The 22669-nt window shown below is 42.5% G+C and overlaps 1 protein-coding gene across 1 annotated transcript in view; it reads right to left on the reverse strand.

Annotated features, from left to right (window-relative positions):
* Positions 1 to 22669, reverse strand: part of cwc27 (CWC27 spliceosome associated cyclophilin) — a 49525-nt gene that overhangs the window by 16239 nt on the left and 10617 nt on the right. Inside the window, exon 11 of the mRNA XM_061262982.1 lies at positions 6174 to 6280. Coding sequence (XP_061118966.1) covers positions 6174 to 6280 — 107 coding nt within the window. The remainder of the gene's footprint in view (positions 1 to 6173; positions 6281 to 22669) is intronic.

A 22669-nucleotide genomic window follows, 5' to 3' on the forward strand; every position in this document is an offset into this window, starting at 1 on the left:
GTAAGGTTTGTTATACTTATCAAAGTCTGGTTAAAATCTATTAATTTTTTTTCAAAAAATGTATACAGAAATATAAGCTAGATATGTGCTAGAAAATAGCATACTGCTCAGCAAACTAGCCATGTATGTGTATATTTGCATTTGTACTAGGAAGTGAAAGATGTGGCAATTGCACACTGCAATTGCACACCATCATCACGGTTACAATCTAAGATATCACTTCTGTACACTGCTTGAATGAAAGACTTGCCTTGACTGGTACTTTCTCGCCTTTTTTAGTGATTTATGCAGGAAATTGCAGAATGTTAAGCAAAGGAAGGGTGATGCATTCCAGGACTGGGGGCTGGTTCCCAACTGAGAAGCTAAAAGTTTCACTACCACTGTACTGTATGCTATCAAATATGTCTTCTTCATTTGATTAAAACTCCCAAATGGACAGTTATGTACAGCAGGCAACTGTGTTTACAAGTGCAATGCGTGCGGTTATTATTTTGCTGGAAACTGCAAGTGAACCTCAACCTCAGTCAATGTGAAAAAATGAAAAAATGAAAAAATGAAAAAATGAAAAAATGAAAAAATAAAAAAATGGCAGGACGGTGCACATTATTCTTCTGTGGTTCCCCATAGCAATTCCCAGGCTCATTGGGTGTCAGCACCGTATGCAGTACTGTACGTTTACATGACGTGTTCTACTCGATACTGACAGGCCCTCAATCAACACGCGCCATAATAAAAACACAGCCATGTGAAGTGCATCAACTCAAAAGCTCAGCGTGAGGGGAAAGTGGCGTAAATAACTTCAGAAACAATGCCATCACAAATCTCATCCAGCAAACATAATAAAAAAATATCTGGCCTTTTGTTATCATTTACTTTATTATACCATTAGGTTTTCAGTGGAAGCATAAATGACATTACAGCATAAAGCAAAGCTGTAATTTCGCAGATTTGGCGGTCCCATAAATTAGCTGACTTGCGCTCACACCCTTATTATACATCAGTTGCAAAGCCTGCAGGGGGGTTGAGCTGCTCAGGCAGATTGTGAATTGCCCAATCGAGTCACTGTTGCATAAGTAGAAGAATACCCAGAAGGCCGAAACGCTCCCTCCCCGAGTGACGCCATGGACAAATGTACATCATCCCTGCGGGACCGCCCGCCCCAGTCAGCACTGCAGCGGTCCGGATTCCATGCCAGACTGCGTGGCGCTTCTCTGCCCAGAGGACTGGTGATTTAGTTGGACACAGATCCCAGGAGGGCCACAACAATGTATTTTATGAGGCAACTGGAGAAATCGTTCGATGAAATTTTAAATGGCAATAACTAATTCAAATTCAGTTCCGCCCGTAGTTCGTTTTGCTACTTTCTCTCTGCCCTTTCCCTACAGTTCAACAGACATCTATGGAACATGCACATTTGTTCCCCTGTTCTGAACTGGAAACGGGCTTTTAACAAAAAAAAGAAAAGAAAAAAAAGTCTGAGCTCTGACCCGTGGGCTTTCCCTGACAAGACTGTGATATACAGCAGGTATGGTGAGCAAAGTTCAAAGGTCAAAGGTTTCCCTGTGCAAAGCTCAAGCCCAAACTAATCTACAAAGAAAGTAGGGTACCTTCAGAACTGAGCTGTTTGAATTCATGACCCAAGTCAAATATAGATTAACTTTGCCTGAATGAAACTGATTTAGGTTTTCAACAAAGGGCTGTAACCCGCTCAATAAACGTTGAATTCGAGAGGACATTCAGTTTCATTGACCCCCACCGCTGTTTCTAATATGCAACCATTAATGTAGCACATCGCCTTTGTTGAGGCCATAAAACAAAAAGTTAATCATCTACTGCAGCACTTCTACTTGTTCTTTTGGTTTTGTTTAACTGCAGTCAGTAGCAGTGAAATAGTTTATCATCTTATTATCATAACACATGTTTTACGAGCTCCTATGGCTAATCTGCAAATAGTAAGCCATCTATGAAAAAAGCTTAAAAACTACTGAATTTTGTACAATATGTGGAACATTTTCTACATATTCACAGGCTTCCTGTAGCAAACGATAAAGGACCTTTCAAGGACATTTGCAAATAATTTTTGACAATTTATTTCAATAACTGAATTTTGCGGGCAGTTTAGAAAAATAGCTTTGCTTGATAATCAATAGTTACATTTATCTGCTCTTTGTTGCAATTTAATCACATTTTAGCCATGCAGAACCTATTGTGAACTGCTAAAACTGCTAAAACAAAGGAACTTTCTTTGTTGAGAGCATAAACATGCCAATGAGTCAACATTTGGTGAAACCACCTTTGGCACCAATTATGATCATGTCTTCTTGGAAAAGTGTCCATCAACACTAGGCAGAAGGTGCCAAGGGGTGTAACGGTACACATATGCATACCAAACCAATCAGTACAGGACATTTCTTTTGGGAGGAACATGAATTGAAAAATCCCCAGATGACTTGGTGCTAAAGTACCTTTTTTTTTTATTCAGCAAGAAATTATGGCCAGAAAATTCATCATGAATGACAATTTTCAATTTTCGCATTTAATTGTTTCCTGCTGTACTGAAAATGTATCGAACTGTGAATTCTATGTACCGTTCCTCCGTGTCTACCCATTCAATTGCTCAAGCTTTGTGGGACCATCATTTGCTGACAGGTCAAGTCTTGCCTCATACCATATTTAAGTAGTGCCTGGCTGGGCCACTCAAGGACATTCTCTTTTCCTGTTGAGCAAGTTCAAGTATAGATTAAGGCCATGCATGCAGGGTCCCCATCCTGCCGAATGGTCAATTTCCATCTTTCGGCAGACTGAAATAAGTTCATCTTGCAGCATCTATTTTCTCCTCAACCTTCTGAATTTTAATACCTGCTGCTTGAAAGAATCCCCTTGAGATACAGCGAGCCCTACGCTTCACAGTAGGCATGGTGTTGCCTGTGTTATTCACTGTGCTGGTACTGAACCAGAGGAAACGCTTCATACAGACCGAAAAATGTGTGGATCTGTGGTCGTCTGACCACAAATCTTTTTGCCATATGTTTGCCATATTCTTTAGGATTCTGTGTGGTTGAAAACTCATATGGGATTTCAGTAATGGCCTCATTACCGCTGCTGTCATATGTGACAGCTTTGCGCAATGACCGGTATACTCTAGGCTCATGGATATTTTCTCCCATCTCCACCACTGAACTGTTTCGAGGGCAGTCTGATCGCAGATCTGTGCCTGGCTGGTACAATGCACCTTCTACTTAAAAATGTTTGACTTGATTGTCCTTTAAAAACTTTTCTACAACTTTACACCAGACTCATTTTGCTTGCATTTATATACAATAAATATTGGTCATTATTAACCAAATTAAGCATCGTCCCTTTTCTTTACATTACGTTATTTAGCTGATGCTGGCATCCAAAGTGACTTACGGCAGGGGTTAAGGGCCTTGCTCAAGGGCCCAACAGCTGTGCAGATTTTATTGTGGCTACAACCGCAAGCCTTGTGGATCACAGTCATGTACCTTAACCACTACACGACAGGCTGCAATAACAGGCTTGCAATAACACAAGCTTGAAAAGATTTCTGTTTTTGAGTGGATACAGATTATGGTGGTTTTGCCTGGAGTACTTAAAACACAATGGAGCCACAGCCACAACACTGGACAAACCCCCTTTAAAATTAGATGACAATGAGCATTCTGCATAGTTTTTTCTAAGCTATGTCTAGGCATTTTTCCTTTGGAGACACGAAAAAGACACAAACTAATTATTATGGGTCTTATGGGATGTAAAATATTCATATTTTGCTTAGTAAAGTATACAAAACTTTAAAAAGTGTTTGCGCTTTCCCTCGCCTGTCACCCTCCCCCTACCTCTCCCGCTCAACCTCAACCTCTCTCTCCCTGCACTCAGACAGAAACAGGTTGTGAAGATCGTAAAAACGATAAGTATAATAATCACAATAATAACATCTTGTATACCAATATATCCATTGAGGTCCATTAACAGGAAGTCAGTTCATATGATTTCAATATCCACTCGGCTCATCAACCTACTAAGAATGACACTACATTTGTTGACCAACGAACAAAATGAATCTGAATCTAACAATCTCATAAAACAGTGCAAGGATCAGGAGAAACCTTATAAATCCTGCCTGCTCCACAGAACTACTTCTTGTAACATATGACATCTAATTAAGATTTTCTTTCCCCTCACAGTATTAAAACAGGCCTTTGTTAGCACTGCAAACACAGCGGGTTCTCCCATGACGGCCAATGGCACATTCGGGTATCCGATCGCGGCAGTATTCACATCCTACTTGTGCGTGTAATCAGAGGAACCTTCAAAGCTACACTTGCCCTGAGCTGAACTGCCGGAGCGGCACATTAAGGTCCAGTGAATAACCTCAACAAGACGGGGGCCCAACTGCACGGCAGACAACTCCAGAAAAAAAAAGAATGTGAATAAAATCAGTTGTGAATCATGCTGGAAAGCCGTAATATCGCTGTAGCAGAGCTCAACGTTCTCCCTGCAGAACATAATAACTACTCACACATGTCGTGCTGCGTATAGGAATCCAGCCTAATCTGAGAGAAAGGCATGCAAAGTCGCACATAGATTGCACAGACATACATAAATGAAGAAAATGCTTCTTAAAATCTGCTATAAATTTACTTGAGAATGTGCCAGATGGACAAAAACAGATATAGCATGCCCCTGGATCGGATTGTGAGTTGGCATCCACATTGCTGCAAGGCACCATGGGGGATGGGCTGCTGCTATTGTGTGGGGTGCTGTTTACAGGGTCTGAGCCTTATATACAGGCCACTGTGGTTTCCAGACTTAGCCAAAAACAGAAGTTTGATCATCGGTGGGAGCGCATACTGAAACGCATGAAATACAGAGCGATGCGCCCTTTTAGCTTTGCGCCAAAAAGAAAAGAAAAAAAAACGGTCCGTCAGGCTGTTTTAAGGAATGTGTGGGCTGTTTTGTTTTCCTTTCTTTAAAGATCATGTTGATTTTGTGGTGAGGAATGAAAAAAAAATCTGTGAAAAAGATTTCCTTATTTTTTCCTTATTCAAAAAAAAAGTTAAATAAAAAAAAAAAAAAAAAAAATCTTTGTGATCTGACAGTCCAAGTTACATTTTACACAAAGTTATATTAAAAACAATCAACATCGCATCCGCCAGGGTACGGAGGGGCAGTTTGCCTTTAATCGCTCTACAGTAACCTCTGCTGGTCAGTCAGGTGCTCATTACCAACTCAGATGTCCATAGTTGGTCATTCCAAATTAGGGTAGGAAAATAGAGTGTGTGAATGTTCTGTCCCATATTTGGCACCTTTTTTCTAAACTATTAACAATGTTATTTTCCCTTAAGAAAAAATTAATTTCAAATTATTTGCAGGAGTAGTAATTGGATATTGGTAACCTGGCTAGCACATGACAACGTTGAGAAATGAAGTGTTAGCTAATGGCTCATATTAAAAATAAACAAGCTCATTCACAATGGGTCCTTCGCACAGGACCTTGCATGTCTGTAAAATGTCCCTTGGTAAAAATGTGGTTAGTATTGTTGAAATACAGATGGGTGAAGTCATAGTGGGGCCCCGGTGAGATAAACACATGGGGAAAAAAAAAGAAAAGGAAAGGAAACCTGGACTGTGACAAGGGGACAAGCTTATTTTCACACTTTTCCACAGACTTAAAAATGAGACCAACATGACTCCCTATACCTTTACATGCTGTTGCCCCACTGCATGTCACTACGATCTGGCGAGATCTGACCTTGTTTACAGGACAGGAGGTCCAGCTTTGGTCTCATTTGTAAAGCTATGTCATTTGCAATGACCATCAACCTGGTTTCACACTCCACAAACATAGCCACCTACCAACTAGCCTAACTGCTGGGGGAACGCTGATGGAAACAATGGAAGGAAAATGCATTCTACATCGAAAAATAAGAAAAAACCAATGTGACAACCTTTTAGAGTGTGTGGGGGAGGGGATAGCTCACTACCTTTTACAGATGGTCTGATGGACCAGTAATAAGCCAAATCTACTGAGCACCCAGGGAACACAAGAACACAAAGCCCATCCAGGACTCATTTCTCCAGCAGTCCCAAGTGCATCCAGCACCAGACAGAAGACAAAAAAAACCTTCAGCCCGTCCAGTTTGAAATGTCCTCACCTTCTTTGCGCTCTTCTTCCTCCCCTGCTTTGGCAATGTCCTCTCTCCTTTGCTTAATGGCCAGGAGGTCCTTCTTTAGCTGTCGAGCCTCCTTACGCAATTCATCGCTGCAGACAGGGGAAAACAACCCAACACATTTGTTTTCCAGTCTAATCTGGGAGCTAAATACAGCTAAAAGCATCAGCTCAATAAATAACAAATACGACCTGTCGTGAATCACTGACAGGTACAATCCAAGTGACAAGTGTCACAGCTAATTTCTGGGAAAGAAACAATACAAGTGATCCATTTTAACTTTATACATAACATAGTCCTCTGCTAATTACAATTATCATCAAAGTATGCTTTATTTATATTTATAAAAAAACAAAACACTTTTAATTGGTGAAATGATTGTACGAAATAAGAGACTCCAATTAAAAAATGAATGATACATTAGCCACTGGCCATGAACGCAAATAGAGATCATCCAAGAAAATCTGATCTGCAAGTTAAAAGTGAAGGAAACCCTCCAGGTTAGTGTGAGTGAGAGGATTCATCATCATATATCCATTGTATCCACCTTATCATCAATCAGGCAGTTGCTGGGGTCCTCCCCCCCCCCCCATGGAAGGGAGTGCCACCATGCTCCAGGCCTTCCTCATGCTCTCCGACACTGATGCCATCTATGGAGGAATTTATATGGACTTTCCCAAATGTTTCAAATGTTTACTTTATTTTCTTTTCCTCCCCATGTCACACACAAAAATATTCCACTTAATTTACGATTCCTGTAATTACACTGTGCCCCTCCACCCTCCCCAGTCCCGTGCCTTTCATAAGTGAAGTTCTCCTGTGAGCACCTTCCAGGATGAATTCTGAATCTGAGACGAGGGCTGGGGCACAACCTGAGGTGCAGTCTATTTACAATATAAAAGCCTAAACACTATCCAAATGCAATCTTTGTGAATTACAAACTGGCAACAAAATGCATGAATAAATGACTGAATAAAGCTGCCATTAAATCTTGGCTCTTACCAGCGTCTTATATGTTCTGTATTATTCCTGTATTGTCTGTATGAATAATTTTCTGTATCATTCCTGTGGTCTTGGTTTTGGGTCTAATTTACCTGGAAAATTGACAGTTGAGACGTTGCCAGTGCCGGTGGCATGACAGGATCAAATAAAGAGGTTGCAAATAACTGAATGCTAGACATTCATAAGCCATTCCTTTACAATCATTTACTCTCATAAATTTACACTCACTGAGCACTATATTTATTAGACTTATTTATTAGACTTCTACTGCTGTAGCCTATCCACTTAAGAGTTATGATGCATTGTGCATTCAGAGATGCTTTTCTGCATACCACTGTTGTAATGTGTGGTTATTTGCGTTACTGTCACCTTCCTGTCAGCTTTCATCTTCCATCTCCTCTGACCTCCTTTATTAACAAGGCCTTTCTGTCTGCAGAACTGCTGCTCACTGGTTTTCTTTTTTTGTGTTTTTTTTGCACCATTCATTGCAAACTCTAGAGACTAGTGTGCCAAACGACGCTGTCTGCCACCAACAATCTTTCGACAGTCAAAATCAGTTAGACGCAATTTTTCCACATTCTGATGGTTGACGTGAACATTAACTGAATCTCCTGACCCGTATCTACATGACAGTATGCATTGCATTGCTGCCACACAATTGGCTGATTAGATAATCGCATGAATAAGTATGTGAAATAAAGTAAAAATGTTCCTAAAACAGGGCTAGGTGAGCGTTTATATTTATTATTTCTACTAATGGACGTACAGCTTTCTACACAGCACCATCTTGTCATTTCGTAACATTTCCAAGCATAATGTGATATCCACACATTTTAATTGGATAATCATTTTCTTAATTATAGGTCTGTCACACATTCGGGCTGACTGTTGAACAATGATTGCATGGTAAGTTGTTCAAGAAACACGCACATATGGGCAGGGGTGTTCAGATGAAGAAGACTGAAAGGTGCACAAGTAGGTCTACACTTGCTTATGCAAAGAGACAAGCCTCTGTGTTCTGCCATGGTCTCAGCCCACTCTGGCTCTAGGGAAGACAATCCCAAAGTCTTACTTCCGTCATCAATGAGAACTCCATGAATGGATTTCAGTGATATTACATTCCAGGTTATGGGGGAAGCTCAGGATTTCATATGAGAAATGTGGCTGTGGGGGTTTGTGCCTTAAAGCACCATTAACTTCCTCTGAAAAGCCAAGCTATCATGATTTACTGACCAGACCAAGAAGCCATATCAATGTCTCTCATTTGCCATACATTTTAAGCATCTAACACAAGACTCTGCCCTGCAGAAATTAATATTATAGTGATTGAACATGCAATTTAAACTATATGCAAATGTAGTAGTAGCCTTTAGAACTTCTGCAAAACATATAGTGCCCTATTACACAAGTTACTCATTCACATAAGTGTTCAATACAGCTTAATTAACCATTTAAGAGTGTGCGGTGCACTTTTAAAACCAGCACTGAGCACCTCGTCCAACAGCAACATTAAAAAACAAAGCCCATGAAAGAGAGTCGGGCCAGTTATTCCAAAACAGCCTGCTCCGGGCCACTCACTTCATTAAAGAGTGAGCACAAGACTGGGCAAGTTATTAAAGCAAGCGATGAAAGAGGGGACCAAACTTCAACACGAGCATCAGAAATAAACTTTAACAGCAAGAATTGTTAATAAATGCAGTGGCGCCTTATGGGAATGAGTTTTGGCCATGGCTTCCAGGCTGACCAGGGTTCTGGCACCACAAGAAGGGATGCAGTGGTGGAGCCTATGCAGCTCAGCTGCGTTAAACTGCGCCTGAAAACGCTTCATATCATTCCGGGTAAAGAGGTACCGATCCTTACCCTGGTGGCTTAACGCTCCGAATAAAAACAACATCAAGGCGAGGAAAATAAATTGGAAAGGTCCCGTCAGAAATATTGTGTGGGTTCACACTTCACAGACTCCTGTGCTACGGTCAATCACTATGGGATTATCACCACTGCCTCCCGACGTAATTCTGGGGCAATTAACTGCACGACTTCTGAACAACTTCTGCCAATCTCAGAGATTGGAAAACATCGAGACCATGTCCAGACCGTTACCATAAACTGCTGGCTTTCCGATTTATATGTTGAAACGTACGGTATCCTGAACACGCTCGCACCTCTGCGGTAGGTGTGAAATTAATGTGCTCTGTTCGTGGCCCGGGAGCCATTTTATTTGCATGACATGGAGCTGAATTACAGCCTGGAGTCTACATTTGGCCATCATCTATGCCAAAGAGGAAAGCACATCCCATAATAGGTTTTGCTCAAAATTCAGAAGTCACGCCATTGAAGATCCACATATGATATGCAATGTTTTACTGGCAGCACGCTGAAGGATGCGCTCAGTATGCTCTCAATTTGAGAGGAAAAACATGCAGACAACATGACTACATTTTATTTTACATTTCAATTTATAGGAAGATTTTCTTTTTTCTTTTTCCAGAGACTACACGATTTTCAAAACGTCACTTGAGCAGACCACTCCAGCCCTATCCCTCTGCATTTCAGGGCCACTTTGTGGGTCCCCAGATTTTCAGCCAAAACATCCTTCTGCTCTGTTCAAAGCTTTGTGACTTTGTGATCCAGTACCGTAAATGCCCTTTTACCATGGAATCTGACCAAGAAGCTGAAAAGGATTTCATTACCCTCTTTACAATGCACTGCACCCCTGTTGAGTGTTCTTAAACTGGGGTGGCGAGAAGGGGGAAGAGAACCAGTGTGAGGAGGACAGGAAGGGGTCCTGTCCATTTCCCTCCAAGCAGTCACAGATTTTCAACAGTGAACACCATTAAATTATTGGCTGCATACACATAAAAGCAAGTCCTCACACATTGAGCTTTGCATGCTCAACCATTCCCACACATTTATTATTATTATTATTATTATTATTATTATTATTATTATTATTATGCTACTAGACCACACAGACGGGCAGCTCATAAAGGTGGGCCGCACTGCTGATACAGGCAGGCGGGGGTCAGGGCTGGCAGGGCCTGAAGGATACATGCGGGGGGTGGGGGCTGAGAACAGCAGCGATTCCCCACTTTATTGTTCGCTTTCACTTGGCTGAGAGTGCGGCAGGTTATCTTCTGTTGGGAAAACAATAATATTTTTATACGCACTGACAGCTCTGTTTTCACGGCGCTCCGCACAGGTAAGCTGTGCTGCCAGGGACATAAGCCCAGAAACACGGGAAGCATCTCCTGCCCAGACAATGGCTGCCTTTGTTCCTCACATCTGCTTCTCTGAACCACCTCTCTCTCCTTTTTCCTTTCTTTTCTTCAGCCCCCTTTACCTCTGCCTCCCTCCGAATAATCCTCGAGCCTCCTGAACTCCCCTGGGGATTTCATGAAATAAAAGATTGGGAGCATCAGATTGGACCAACTGCCATGATGCAAGATTTCTCAGTACTTGTAAAGGACAGAAGATTATTAGTATTATCATCATTATTATAATTAAATATTTACTCATTTTAAAGCATGGTATATCCCTTTAAATCTACTACTGCTGCCTGTCCAGTGTTTATAAGGTGGGAGGTATAACTTCAGCCAACACTGAAGTACTCTACAGTTGCCACTCCAAACAGCCAGTCAGCTCCGGGGGCCGTTTCTGAGAAGCAGCGGTGCCTGTCACTGCTGGAACCCTCAGAAGGCTGGAGTCTGTATGCCTTCACTCTCGTCCCAGCACGGGACGCCAGTCTCATTTCCTGTAGGGTCCCCCTCTTCTGGGAAGAACGGCTGGATCAACAGAGGCGGCCGGAGATGGGACGGGTCATCCGAGTTAGGGACGGGCGAGTGTTTGAAAACCCGATGCCACGTGTCGAGTTTAAACTCGTTATTTTCACCTCGTGGCAAACATCTTGCCAATTCGACACTTTTCTCTTCCTGATTGTGGCCAGGACTTTGCCTTTTTGTTTCCCCATTCTCGTCCAGTGCGATTGCTGCACTCCCCCTGGGTAAATGTCCCATTACAATGCACTACATTTTCATTTTCCATTTCTTTCTATACAAGACAAAATGATAGGGACAGCATTTTGGGTGGCCTCTACAAGTAGATTAAAACCAATAAATTAGGTCTTGGAGATTAGAGCTCTGAAGAACATGTTGTTTGACGTGTTATGGCAATGTTTCCCAGCACAACACACATATCATACAGGTGCAGTACTATGTGTGTATCTCACACACATAGTACTGTACATGCATCATACACACATAGTACTGGACCAGAATCATACACACATGGTACGTGTAGCATACACACATGGTACCATTATCATACACATATGGTACCTGTAGCAAACACACATGGTACCTGTATCATACACACATGGTACCATTATTATAAACACATGGTACCTGTACCATACACACATGGTACCTGTACCATACACACATGGTACCTGTACCATACACACATGGTACCTGTACCATACACACATGGTACCTGTACCATACACACATGGTACCTGTATCATACGCACATGGTACTGTACCTGTATCATGTGCCTACCACTCATCATGTCAGTAGAGCAGTTTCAATCTTATTTTATTTGAGTGTGAGTATAAAATAACAAATAATGTTTATTTTAATTTTCTTATTTACTCATTTACCTTCCACTAACCTTCTTTTGTTCCTCTCCATTAAAATTAGACGCAGGCTTGGAATTGCCTTGGCAAGAGAGCCAGTTATTTTTTTTTTTACAATAAGAAACTCAAAAAGACTCACATGCACATGTACGGCCTGGCCAAGGATAAAGAGATTTGGGGTCAAATTCTGAGGATTTTTACAGTCCTACAAGTGCCAGGTACTTGGTCAGAAGAGGTTGCCTTCAAAGCTGAAAGCACACACAATTCATTACTATGACGGCCATGAACCAGGCAGGAAAATATTAATAGTTTTCCTAGAGAATCTTGACAGACAGTTCTGGTTTGATTATGACAGTATACTGTATAAACAAAAAAATGCTTGGTTGCTTTAGTCCTACGTAAATAAGAAATAGGATTAAGCATTATTTTGAAAACATAAACATTGTTGAGAGGAAGGTTACACACATTATGTACCTCAGTATCGTCTTCATTATAATCACAAGCTGTCATTTTACATTCTTATTATTTTTTAAAATACTAAATCCAAATAAAACTTTTGTAATGTTTAATCCTAAATGCTGTTTAAATGCTATCAGAACATTTACACTTTCCCTAGGAAGTGACTGGGTAAATGAAAAGTGAAACAACTGCCAATGAAAGATCTAATGGTTAATACTGTCTAAATGTTCACAGAACATTCCTTATTATAATTGAAATGGTTAACAGCAGAATTGATCAACGAGTGACTACCAATTGATGATCTAATGGTTCATGCTGTCTAAATGTTCTTACTTTCTAAGAAAGTAAACAACTGGGGATGAAATAACTCACATCTTTACACCAGCCATTAATCAAGACAAAGCGCTTCTGCTCTGAAACACATTCATGACTATCAGCATTCAACAGGGAATCGCATCCAACAAACTGGAAATTTTGCTTGCCTTGACCTGCAGTTGTTTACAAATCATATAAGACGTATCCCAGGCAACAACCAAACAGGCACGTCCGTGGCCCCACTGCCAGTAAAATAGAGGCCAGATAAAAATGGGAGAAAAAACCCTGAACACCTGTTAATTCACTCCTCAGGGCTAAACAATTACCTCAGAAAGCTTGATTCACAACCTGAGAAATCCTTCTTGTTCCACAGGTAATATCTTACCTTCACTGTCTGAATGGAAAAAAGTTCACTACATTCCAGCTGTAAGCCAGATCAGTCCCATTTTATTTAGAGCAGCTGCATTTGTGTTTTCTCCCAATAACAATTTGGCCAACACAAGTTTTTCACAAGTGTGTTTTCTTCCAAAATTGAGAAAGAAAATGATAAATTAAACAAAATAAAGACCCTGGTATGTGTTAAACAAAAAGTTGTCTGGCTGTTTATTAACCAAAGACAGGCAGTACACAGCTGTTGCAGTGTGACACTTCAGAGGGAAATGGAAGCTACTGAGCACTCATAGCTGGAATTGTTGGTTTATCACCACCTTGTAGGTAATCACCCCCCAACACACACACCCAAACACAGGTGAGTGAAACATCTTGTCGATATTTTACTTAAATCAACATAAGGTTTTGCTTGCTGGTGAATTTCCCATAATTCACTTGGAAATCCTACAGTAAAAACTTAAAAATTGACTGCAGTTTTTAAATCTTCAGAAACTGTGCTTTGGAACCTGGTATTAGCAATATAACAATTTAATCTATCATTCCGATGTCAAGACTCAGCAAAACATCCTGACAGACATTTATTAGGCTCTACTCTTGTTCAAAGGTGAATGAAAATAACAGGCCAGAAATGCCTCCATATCTGTTATTAGCTTCCTTTGGGAAACCACATTACTCACAAATGCATCACCTCCGTTTCCTCAATGACCACGTGCTTTCTCTAAGGCCAAGCAAACCACAGACCACAATGTGTCCCACAATGTTCCGAGAAGCCAGTTTTTTCATCCATTTGGATTTTAGCCTTTCTCATGCATTTTTTAGAATTTGGAATACTCTGTTGGCCAGCTTGGCTTTTTAACCCTTTTTCTAATGGACCTATCCTGAAATTTCTGTGGTTTTCAAGTTTCCTACCTGATGCTCTTGTTATACTTAAAGGAATGCTATGCAAGATTTATTTTGTTGCTGAGATTACAATCAAAAAGATATCATCCTCTGTTGTCAAGTCCGCCCCCTCAAGATAAAACAACTAGATATTTTGCTCTGGCTATTTTGCATTTGTCTAAAAATAAAACAATGGCATTAATACCAGTCATGCAGTCAGAATTATGCCAAAAAGCTTGACAGACATACATACATCCAATAGCCAGAACCTCCACTTTGCCACCGCATGCAGCAAAGTTAAGGGCAGATAAAATAAGTGGACGGATAAAAGATGGCGGATGAGTTAAATGTTCCTTAAAGGAGCTGAAAGCGAGGAGCTAGGGGACTGCCAAAGGATCCTTGAGTAAGGAAACGCATGTTTGCGGATTGCATCCCCCGAAGCTAGGAGGAAGAAAATGAAGGAGGAGGTAAAAAAATAAGTGATTGGAAAGAGGCCCCTATCTGACTAAAAAGCCCGTCACTGTGGCAGCCAATCCATCCACGCTTCCACTCCTACTTCTTTTGGGCCATGTGCTTTCCAGATACAGCCCACGAAGAAAAATCCCTTTTAGAATAACAAATACAGGTAGGTAAGCAAGGACTGGACAAATTGCCAATGCACCATAGTAATGACTGAGCATGGTTGTTTTATGATATTTTCAAGAGTAAAATCCTGCATAGAATACCTTTAGACCTAAGGCCGCCACGTCAACCTTTATAAACATTTAATAGAAAAGGTGCAACGTACCTGCACCTGTGTCCGCCACCAGCTTCTCCTTTTCACTGCAGTCAGGCAGGTCTGAGTGGCATGGTCACTAAGCCTGAGCAGCTGACTACTGCAGTCAGGCAGGTCAGAGTGGTATGGTCACTAGGCCTGAGCAGCTGACTGAGACAGACTGCACTACAGTCAGGCAGGTCAGAGTGGCATGGTCACTAGGCCTGAGCAGCTGACTACTGCAGTCAGGCAGGTCTGAGGGGCATGGTCACTAAGCCTGAGCAGCTGACTGAGACAGACTGCACTACAGTCAGGCAGGTCTGAGTGGCATGGTCACTAAGCCTGAGCAGCTGACTGAGGCAGACTGCACTGCAGGTGCCCGAGCAACCAGAGGAGTCACTAATAAGCAGTGAGACAGGGAAAATCCCACTGACAGAAGCCCTGCCAACCGTGCCCTTTCCCGCAGCACGTCGGGAATCGTGTAAATCCCATCCTGTGGAACTCGAGTCCGCAGTAACAGTTGCACACATTGTTCGGAATTACACACATTACTATTCGAGCAATACAGATTGCAGAAGTCATAAAGTAAAGGAGCTCACCACAAACACAGTCTGAGCCCTGCACAACAGACTGGGCTAGCTTTACTGGACCATTAGCCCACCAAGTCCTCAGTGTCGGGACCGTGGGTAGGCCCAGGTCGGCCAGTGCTTCTCAGATTACCACTGAATGAGCATGTTCACCGTTATGGCACACTTAAGGTTATATTAATGTTATAAATGGACTGGCTATATCCCTTCCTCACATTATGCATATCCTCATGATTTGCGCCAAGGACCTGCCTGGTAAGGCAGTGAAACACCCAAACCAGTCATCGTGCTATTTTCACACACTGTAGGGTGTGGTTGTGAGGTACCTGAAGTGCAAGCGCCAGTGGCTAAACATTAATGTCTTCTCTGTTACAGACTGGGATGAACTCATTTCTTGGACTGCATGCCTTTTTTTCATTCTTTCTTTTTTTGGAAGGGGGTTTTAATTCAACATGAACAGCATGATATTCACTTATAAAACAGTTTATGCCGTTTTGCTACCTCTTAGTTTACTTGTCAGTGTCTTCCTAGCTGATGTGAACATCGCTGGTCACAGTTGTTGTTTACTGGTAAACTCTTTTCAAATGGTCTGGCAGTGGGTCTCCACACCACTGCACATACTGGTCTACATTCATTTCGCAATAAATAATAATAATAATAAAATTCCTCAAATCATCCAAAATTAATCCAGCAAAGGGCAGTACGGATTACATAGCACCAAAATGCCAACATCAGTGAGCACAGGATTAAGTGTGAAATCAAGTTAAGTGTGAATCACAGAATTAAGTGCGAAGTGGTTCAACCTGAGACCTGCCATTACACCTGTGACATTTGTAAACCTAAACCAACTGTTATATGGGCTGCACCAACCATGAAATGAACCTGGCATCAGAACAGCAGAGGAACAATGCTTTAGATTGGGAGTCTGGGGTTACAGCGTAATGTTTGCCTCCACCAATGTTTTAAAGGGCAGAGAGAGTTAAGTCCAGAGTGCATATCTGCTGTGAGGGTGACATTAAACGGTGTGCTCCCCCCTGTCCATCACAAATGGCACACAAAAAAATAGCAAAACTTTTAAAACTTTGCAGTACATACTTAGATAATTTTGCTTGCTGAAATCATATTCATTCTGTGGATTTATCATCATTAATATGGTAACCTGTTCAAGTTGAACATTTCCAAGTTCAACACTTTGCCATGACAACACACACCCTTTATCAGACCAAAACCGATCAAGCGCAGCTACTGACTTCATTTATTTTCAACATTTTCAAATACCTCCCTTTCAGTCTGAAATTTTACAACCCCCGTGCAGTTTTCCAGAAATCCTGCTTATTCAAGACTCATGCAGAACAGCATCAAACCACAGCTCTGCAGACTGAAAAAGCATACATACTGCTTCGAGAAAAAGCAATAACGTGTCGTCTACATTCAAAATACAGAAATGTGAAGACTTGCTTTGGAAAAAAGTACTTTAATAAAAGATAAAAATGTTGTTGTTCTTAACATACATTTAGTTTTTGACATGTTGACAAGAGGATGGAGCTTTTGCTTAAGTCTTATGAAATACTTTTCTGTTTGCATGTCTACAAATAGAATATTGTAGCTTGTTTCTGTTCAAGGGCACCTTGGGTGGTAATGAAAAATTAAACCCAGACAGAGCTTAGATGGACATGCAGAGAATTTATTAATAGACACTGGAAAGGCCATTAGCCGTCAGTGTGCTTGCTACACCACTCGACCTACCCCACCTACTGCCCCCAAAAACATTTTTTCAAGGTTCTTAGAATTTGAAACAAAGTAACAGTAGCAGTGAAAAACGTTTAACCCTTTGGTGCCTTCGGTCATTTCACAAGTCATTTGTGGTCCACACAACAATTGAACAAACGCATAAACCTGATCATTGACGGCATTAGCAAAAAGTTGTGTGGACATGTGGGAAGGGTTAATTTCTGAAGAAGAAGGGAGAAGAGAAAAAAAGAAAAAGAAAAAAAAAAGCAGTGCAACTCGCCCTCCAAAAAAAACATTACCCAGAAGAAAGAAAAACAGGCCGTGTGAATAAAACGTCTTGTTTAATCTCAGTCCTTTTAGAATGTATTAATGAGAGCCGCTCTTTGAAGAGGAGCCAGAGTGTGCCCCACTGTCTGTCACCCTCGCTCCCTCTGATCCATCAGCCAGGGCAGGGGGACGGACGCGGCCGCAAACACAATAACAGCCATTCAGCGCGCCCCCTCCACCTGCCAGCGCTGCCACCACAGCCCAACACCACCCGCCTGCATGTGGCCCTGCAGCTCCGGATGCCCCACACACATCCAGAGCCCTGCAAGCAAGGGGTGACTGAGAGAGAGACAGAGAGGCAGAGAGAGAGAGAGAGAGAGAGAGAGAGAGAGAGAGAGACAGAGACAGACAGAGAGGCAGAGACAGAGAGGCAGAGACAGACAGAGAGTAGAGAGGGAGAGAGGCTGAGAGACAGAGAGGCAGAGACAGACAGAGAGTAGAGAGGGAGAGAGGCTGAGAGAGACAGAGAGGAGAGAGGCTGAGAGAGACAGAAAGGAGAGAGGCAGAGAGAGAGAGAGACAGAGAGAGAGTAGAGAGGGAGAGAGGCTGACAGAGACAGAGAGGCAGAGACAGACAGAGAGTAGAGAGGTAGAGAGGCAGAGACAGACCGAGTAGAGAGACAGAGAGGCAGAGACAGACAGAGAGTAGAGAGGTAGAGAGGCAGAGACAGACCGAGTAGAGAGACAGAGAGGCAGAGACAGACAGAGAGTAGAGAGGTAGAGAGGCAGAGACAGACCGAGTAGAGAGACAGAGAGGCAGAGACAGACCGAGAGACAGAGCTGTTCATCACTCACAGCTTTCCAGGGCTGCCAGCGATTGTCGCTCACTCAGACAATTCAAATAAGCCAAACCCAGGGAGCTCTGGGTGATTTACTTTTCATAAAGAAAGCGCACAAAAAAAGTGGTCTGGCCACAGACCAAACCCACTCGTGAAACCAGCACTGAACATTTAACACTATCCCACCCGGTCCAGGAGCAACGGGAGGAACTGACCCTCCACAGCTAGCCTAAGAGGACATCTTTTTGTTTTTGTTGTAAGAGGACATCTTTGTCTGGTGTGACAATATTTACAATGTTCTGTTGCCACTTAAGGGAGACAGGAAGTTTCAAACTGGAAGAGGAATTCTCTTAATTAAAGAGATGGCCACACATTTAATTGCGGCGGCCAACTTAGCTGAAAAAGGTTCCTGAACGAGCGCCCGTGCGGGCGGACACGCCAGAGAGCCGGGGATCCGCATGCCCAGGAGGATCTGAGGCACGCCGAAGGACTGCCAAGAACCACTTCATCCCCAACGCTTCCCCACGCAGGAAACCTCCTTCACCTTCCACTGCCAGGTCCAACACAACTGGATTACAGGTGTGGCCAATTACCAGATGAGACGCACCGTACCAGGAATGGAAGTCATAGTCCTCTGTGGGTTTCGGTCACCCTGAAATCTTTTTTTTAATTTTTTTATAAACAATTCATTATGTGCAAGATGACTGGCAAAGGCATCACTCTAAGAGGCAGCTCTCATTAAACTCCAACTTGTGTTATGACAGTGTCTTTGGAATGCATGTGATTTCATTGAGAAGGACAATGTGTGTTACCCGTGTGTGTGTTACCAGGTCTTGGTGAGGCTCCTCGAATAATAAAACTGCATTACTGTACCACTGACTGCAGTTGGAGGAGGGCCAAAGCAGAAATCGCCGCAAGCCATTCCAACTCTCATCATGATTTATACCAAATCAAAAACTGAACACAAAGAAGCCTTAATGTTTTTCGACGCATTTTTGCATCATAAAACAAATTGCAGCACATCTGTATGAAATTTTGCCAATAACCAATGTCTATTGAAAGCTTAATTCTAGTTTGGATGTATTGAAATCAGAGAATACACATTTTTTCACACGCCACTGAAAATAGTCACCCCAGGTCAGTTCCTGGCCAATGTAACTTCTCATACAGCGTCATGAGACCTTCATTTGTGAGATAACAACCAGGGACCTAAATTGCCATATTGAATATAACAGACTGCAATAATTAGCCCACCCTGGGGAAAAGCCCACTGAAATAGTGGAAAAGTTGAGTGGCACGCATTACTGCAGAAAGCGAGGCTGCCTCTGCGGGCGTCAGGTGGGTGGGGGGGTTAATGGGGTCCTCAGGCCGAACGGTGAGCTGGTTGAGGGCTTTCACGCACCCACACAAAGGCGGCTACCAGTCACAGGGACCCCCTGCCACTCTGCTCCACTGTGATGGATATTACATTACAAAGCATTCAGCAGACGCTCTTATCCAGAGCGACATACAATGAAGTGCATATTCTTTTTCCCATGGCGCATGAATGTGCGAATTAGTGAAAGTCAGTGCGCTCACTCAACTCTGTATCGTAGGCTGTTGTAACCCATGTGACACTGCTCACAAGCGCCTGATACGGATGCAGCATGTCCGTGGGGAGGGTAAGAGAACTTCAACACGAAACAATAACATAAAAAAAGTTTAGTTAGTATGTATTCTGTTATGCTCAGTGCTATGGGAGGGTGGAGAGGCTAACAACTAAGTAAGCAACAGACTACAGCACAGCCCCTGTGTCTCACTGCAAAACCTCAGCCAGTGTAACAGACTAGAGCACAGTCCCTGTGTCTCACTGCAAAACCTCAGGCAGTGTAACAGACTAGAGCACAGCCCCTGTGTCTCACTGCAAAACTCAGGCAGTGTAACAGACTACAGCACAGCCCCTGTGTCTCACTGCAAAACCTCAGGCAGTGTAACAGACGACAGCACAGCCCCTGTGTCTCACTGCAAAACCTCAGGCAGTGTAACAGACTACAGCACAGCCCCTGTGTCGCACTGCAAAACCTCAGCCAGTGTAACAGACTACAGCACAGCCCCTGTGTCTCACTGCAAAACCTCAGCCAGTGTAACAGACTACAGCAGCAGCAATTTCACCCTCTCTTCAGATCCAATCCACAATATAAAATATCTGCCAAAATAAAAATGTCCGATCTCTGAAGGGCTTAAATAAAGAGGCAATTAACGCACCGTCAGAACGAACAGCCACACCACATAAATACAAAGGGCGCAATGCAATACGCTTGAGGCTCAAGGTGCCTCCCTCGAAAAGCGGCCTAACTAATGCAAAGGCAGGCGCAGGCCAAGGACCACAGCTTTACAGAAGAACATCCCAAATTTATCTGCTGGCCCTTTCCTCTGGACTGACTTGCGGGCCCACACTGGGCTGTGTGCGAATGCATTAGCAATAACATAATTGAGGATAATTTGTTTTCTCTAATCATAACAGCATTAAATTACAGATGTTAAGTAAGGAGGATATGGAGAGAGCCAAAAGGCCTGCTGGCAGGAGCTGTAAACGCCATGTCCCAAAGCCATATGGAAGTGTTTTGTTTCCCCGGCCATGGCCTACCGGGTTTAACAGAAGTGGAGGCTACCACATAACGCTGCTTTGAGAGACCTTCTGCACTAAAAGGCAAGCTATATAAATGCCATTTACGATTCACCCTGCGCAAAGAGGCACATTTGACAGCGGCAATAACAACAGCAATATAATCCTATTCTGACATCACACAGTAAATAATGCACGATCAGAATAAAGTACCGTTTAAAGCACAGATTAAATTACACCACTTTAAAGACTCAAAAGTGCTTGCACAAAGACATTGCGGGGCGGGAGACTATACAAACCTTTCTTATTCTTTTAGAAGAATAGCACTATAAAATCAAATGGACAAGGTATAAAATAGTCACGATGCCTTCTGCTTTTTACTTCAAAGTGAAATAAAACCCTGTTTTACTGCTCATTGTTTTTCTTTTTCAAACATGGTTTTACTGTGTTATTGTATTGCACATTCAACCTGTTGTATGAAAAGCACTCATCATTTAAACACAAATGAACTTTATCATTATAATGTTTATTACTTTCTATTCAGTGCAATGTGTGGAGGGGTTGGCAGAGGATTACATTTGTTTTCAGTGTAATGACACGCCAGTTGAGTGGTTTGTCCGCATTTCATGTGAAAAAACCAGTACAAAATGCACAAATTCTACTCCTTCGACAAATACCTATGGACATTCCATATTGGGAAAAAATAACCAATTTGGGATGAGTAACAGGGAAAAATAGTAAGCAGGTGAGCACAGCACATCATAACTCCAAGAGGTTACAAGATTTAAAGGTATCACAGAAACTACCACTTCATATGGACTTTCTACACACATGAATGACATAAAACCTTTGTAAAACACAAAAATGCTAACCACATGTTTGACACACTCTATGATCCACTGGCCATAAATGCACACCCTGGATCTTCTGAAAGAAAAGCCCGTAATTCTGCTGTTCTGGCAGCTTCCTCGTGGTTATTTTTATCACTGGCAGGTGAAGAACGGAGAAGAGCTAGGGTATCCACGGTAACAGAAGAAGATGGGTGGAGCCGAGACGTCCAGCAGAAGCATTCCAGAGAAGACAGAGAGGCCTGGTGGTACTTGCGGTCAGAAGCACAAGCCTACAAACACAATGGCCAAGGAAAAAAGGATGTAGACTGAAAAAGCCTGGTCAAAGAGCAAAAGCGTTGGAAATAGACAGAGACTTTACCGGGGAAGAACCTCGGGAGAAAGACATGTGTCATCCGTGAAGGATGGCGTGCTGTAGAGTGTTGCTCCATGGTTCCCTGATGTCTGAGGTGCACATGATTTCTGAAGAGCGACAGACGGATCCTGCACAGGTCAAAACCTGCTTGAGTGATCAAGCACCTCATTTCCAGCGAGCTCTTGCCAAAATCTTTTTGGCAACCTAGTTTTTGGCATGTTTTTGGCATAGCATTAACAGGGTGAAAAACACTCTGTTGGCTTTGCTAGTACACATTGCAGCCTACGCTCCAAATTGCTGAACACCATAAGTGGTGTGCACGGTTTGTATCCACAGATCTTTGCATATGTCAGGCAATCATCTCGACAAGCCGTGTTGTCCATCTCACTCACGTTGACTATTAAGACGAAAAACACCACTCTTCTTAATGGCTCACTACTGGATAGCTGAGGAATAAAGGTGATATCACCTCCCAGAGAGGACACTGAAATTAATCCTAGCCCAGGTCGCAGAAACATTCAGCTGAGAAGAAATCTGCCCGTAAGGCCCTGTTGATGCAGTGTGCTGAGGACAAGCTTCCTGTTGAGACTGCTGCAGCTCCAGCTTCCATGAAGAGAAGAGATATTAAACTGAGCTGCAGAACAGTCCGGAGAAAAGCGAACAGCAAAGGTTTTACAAGAAACAATATGTTTCATACGGATCCAATTGAGGGACACAAGGGATAGGGGAGTAGCCAGAGTCAAGGGAACTGGGCTTGTTTTGATATCACAACTTAGATAGGGAAAACGTAGCAGAAACTTGCAATTTTATGTTTTTTAGT

The sequence above is a fragment of the Conger conger genome, chromosome 12, assembly GCF_963514075.1.
Source record: "Conger conger chromosome 12, fConCon1.1, whole genome shotgun sequence".
Lineage (NCBI taxonomy): Eukaryota > Metazoa > Chordata > Actinopteri > Anguilliformes > Congridae > Conger > Conger conger.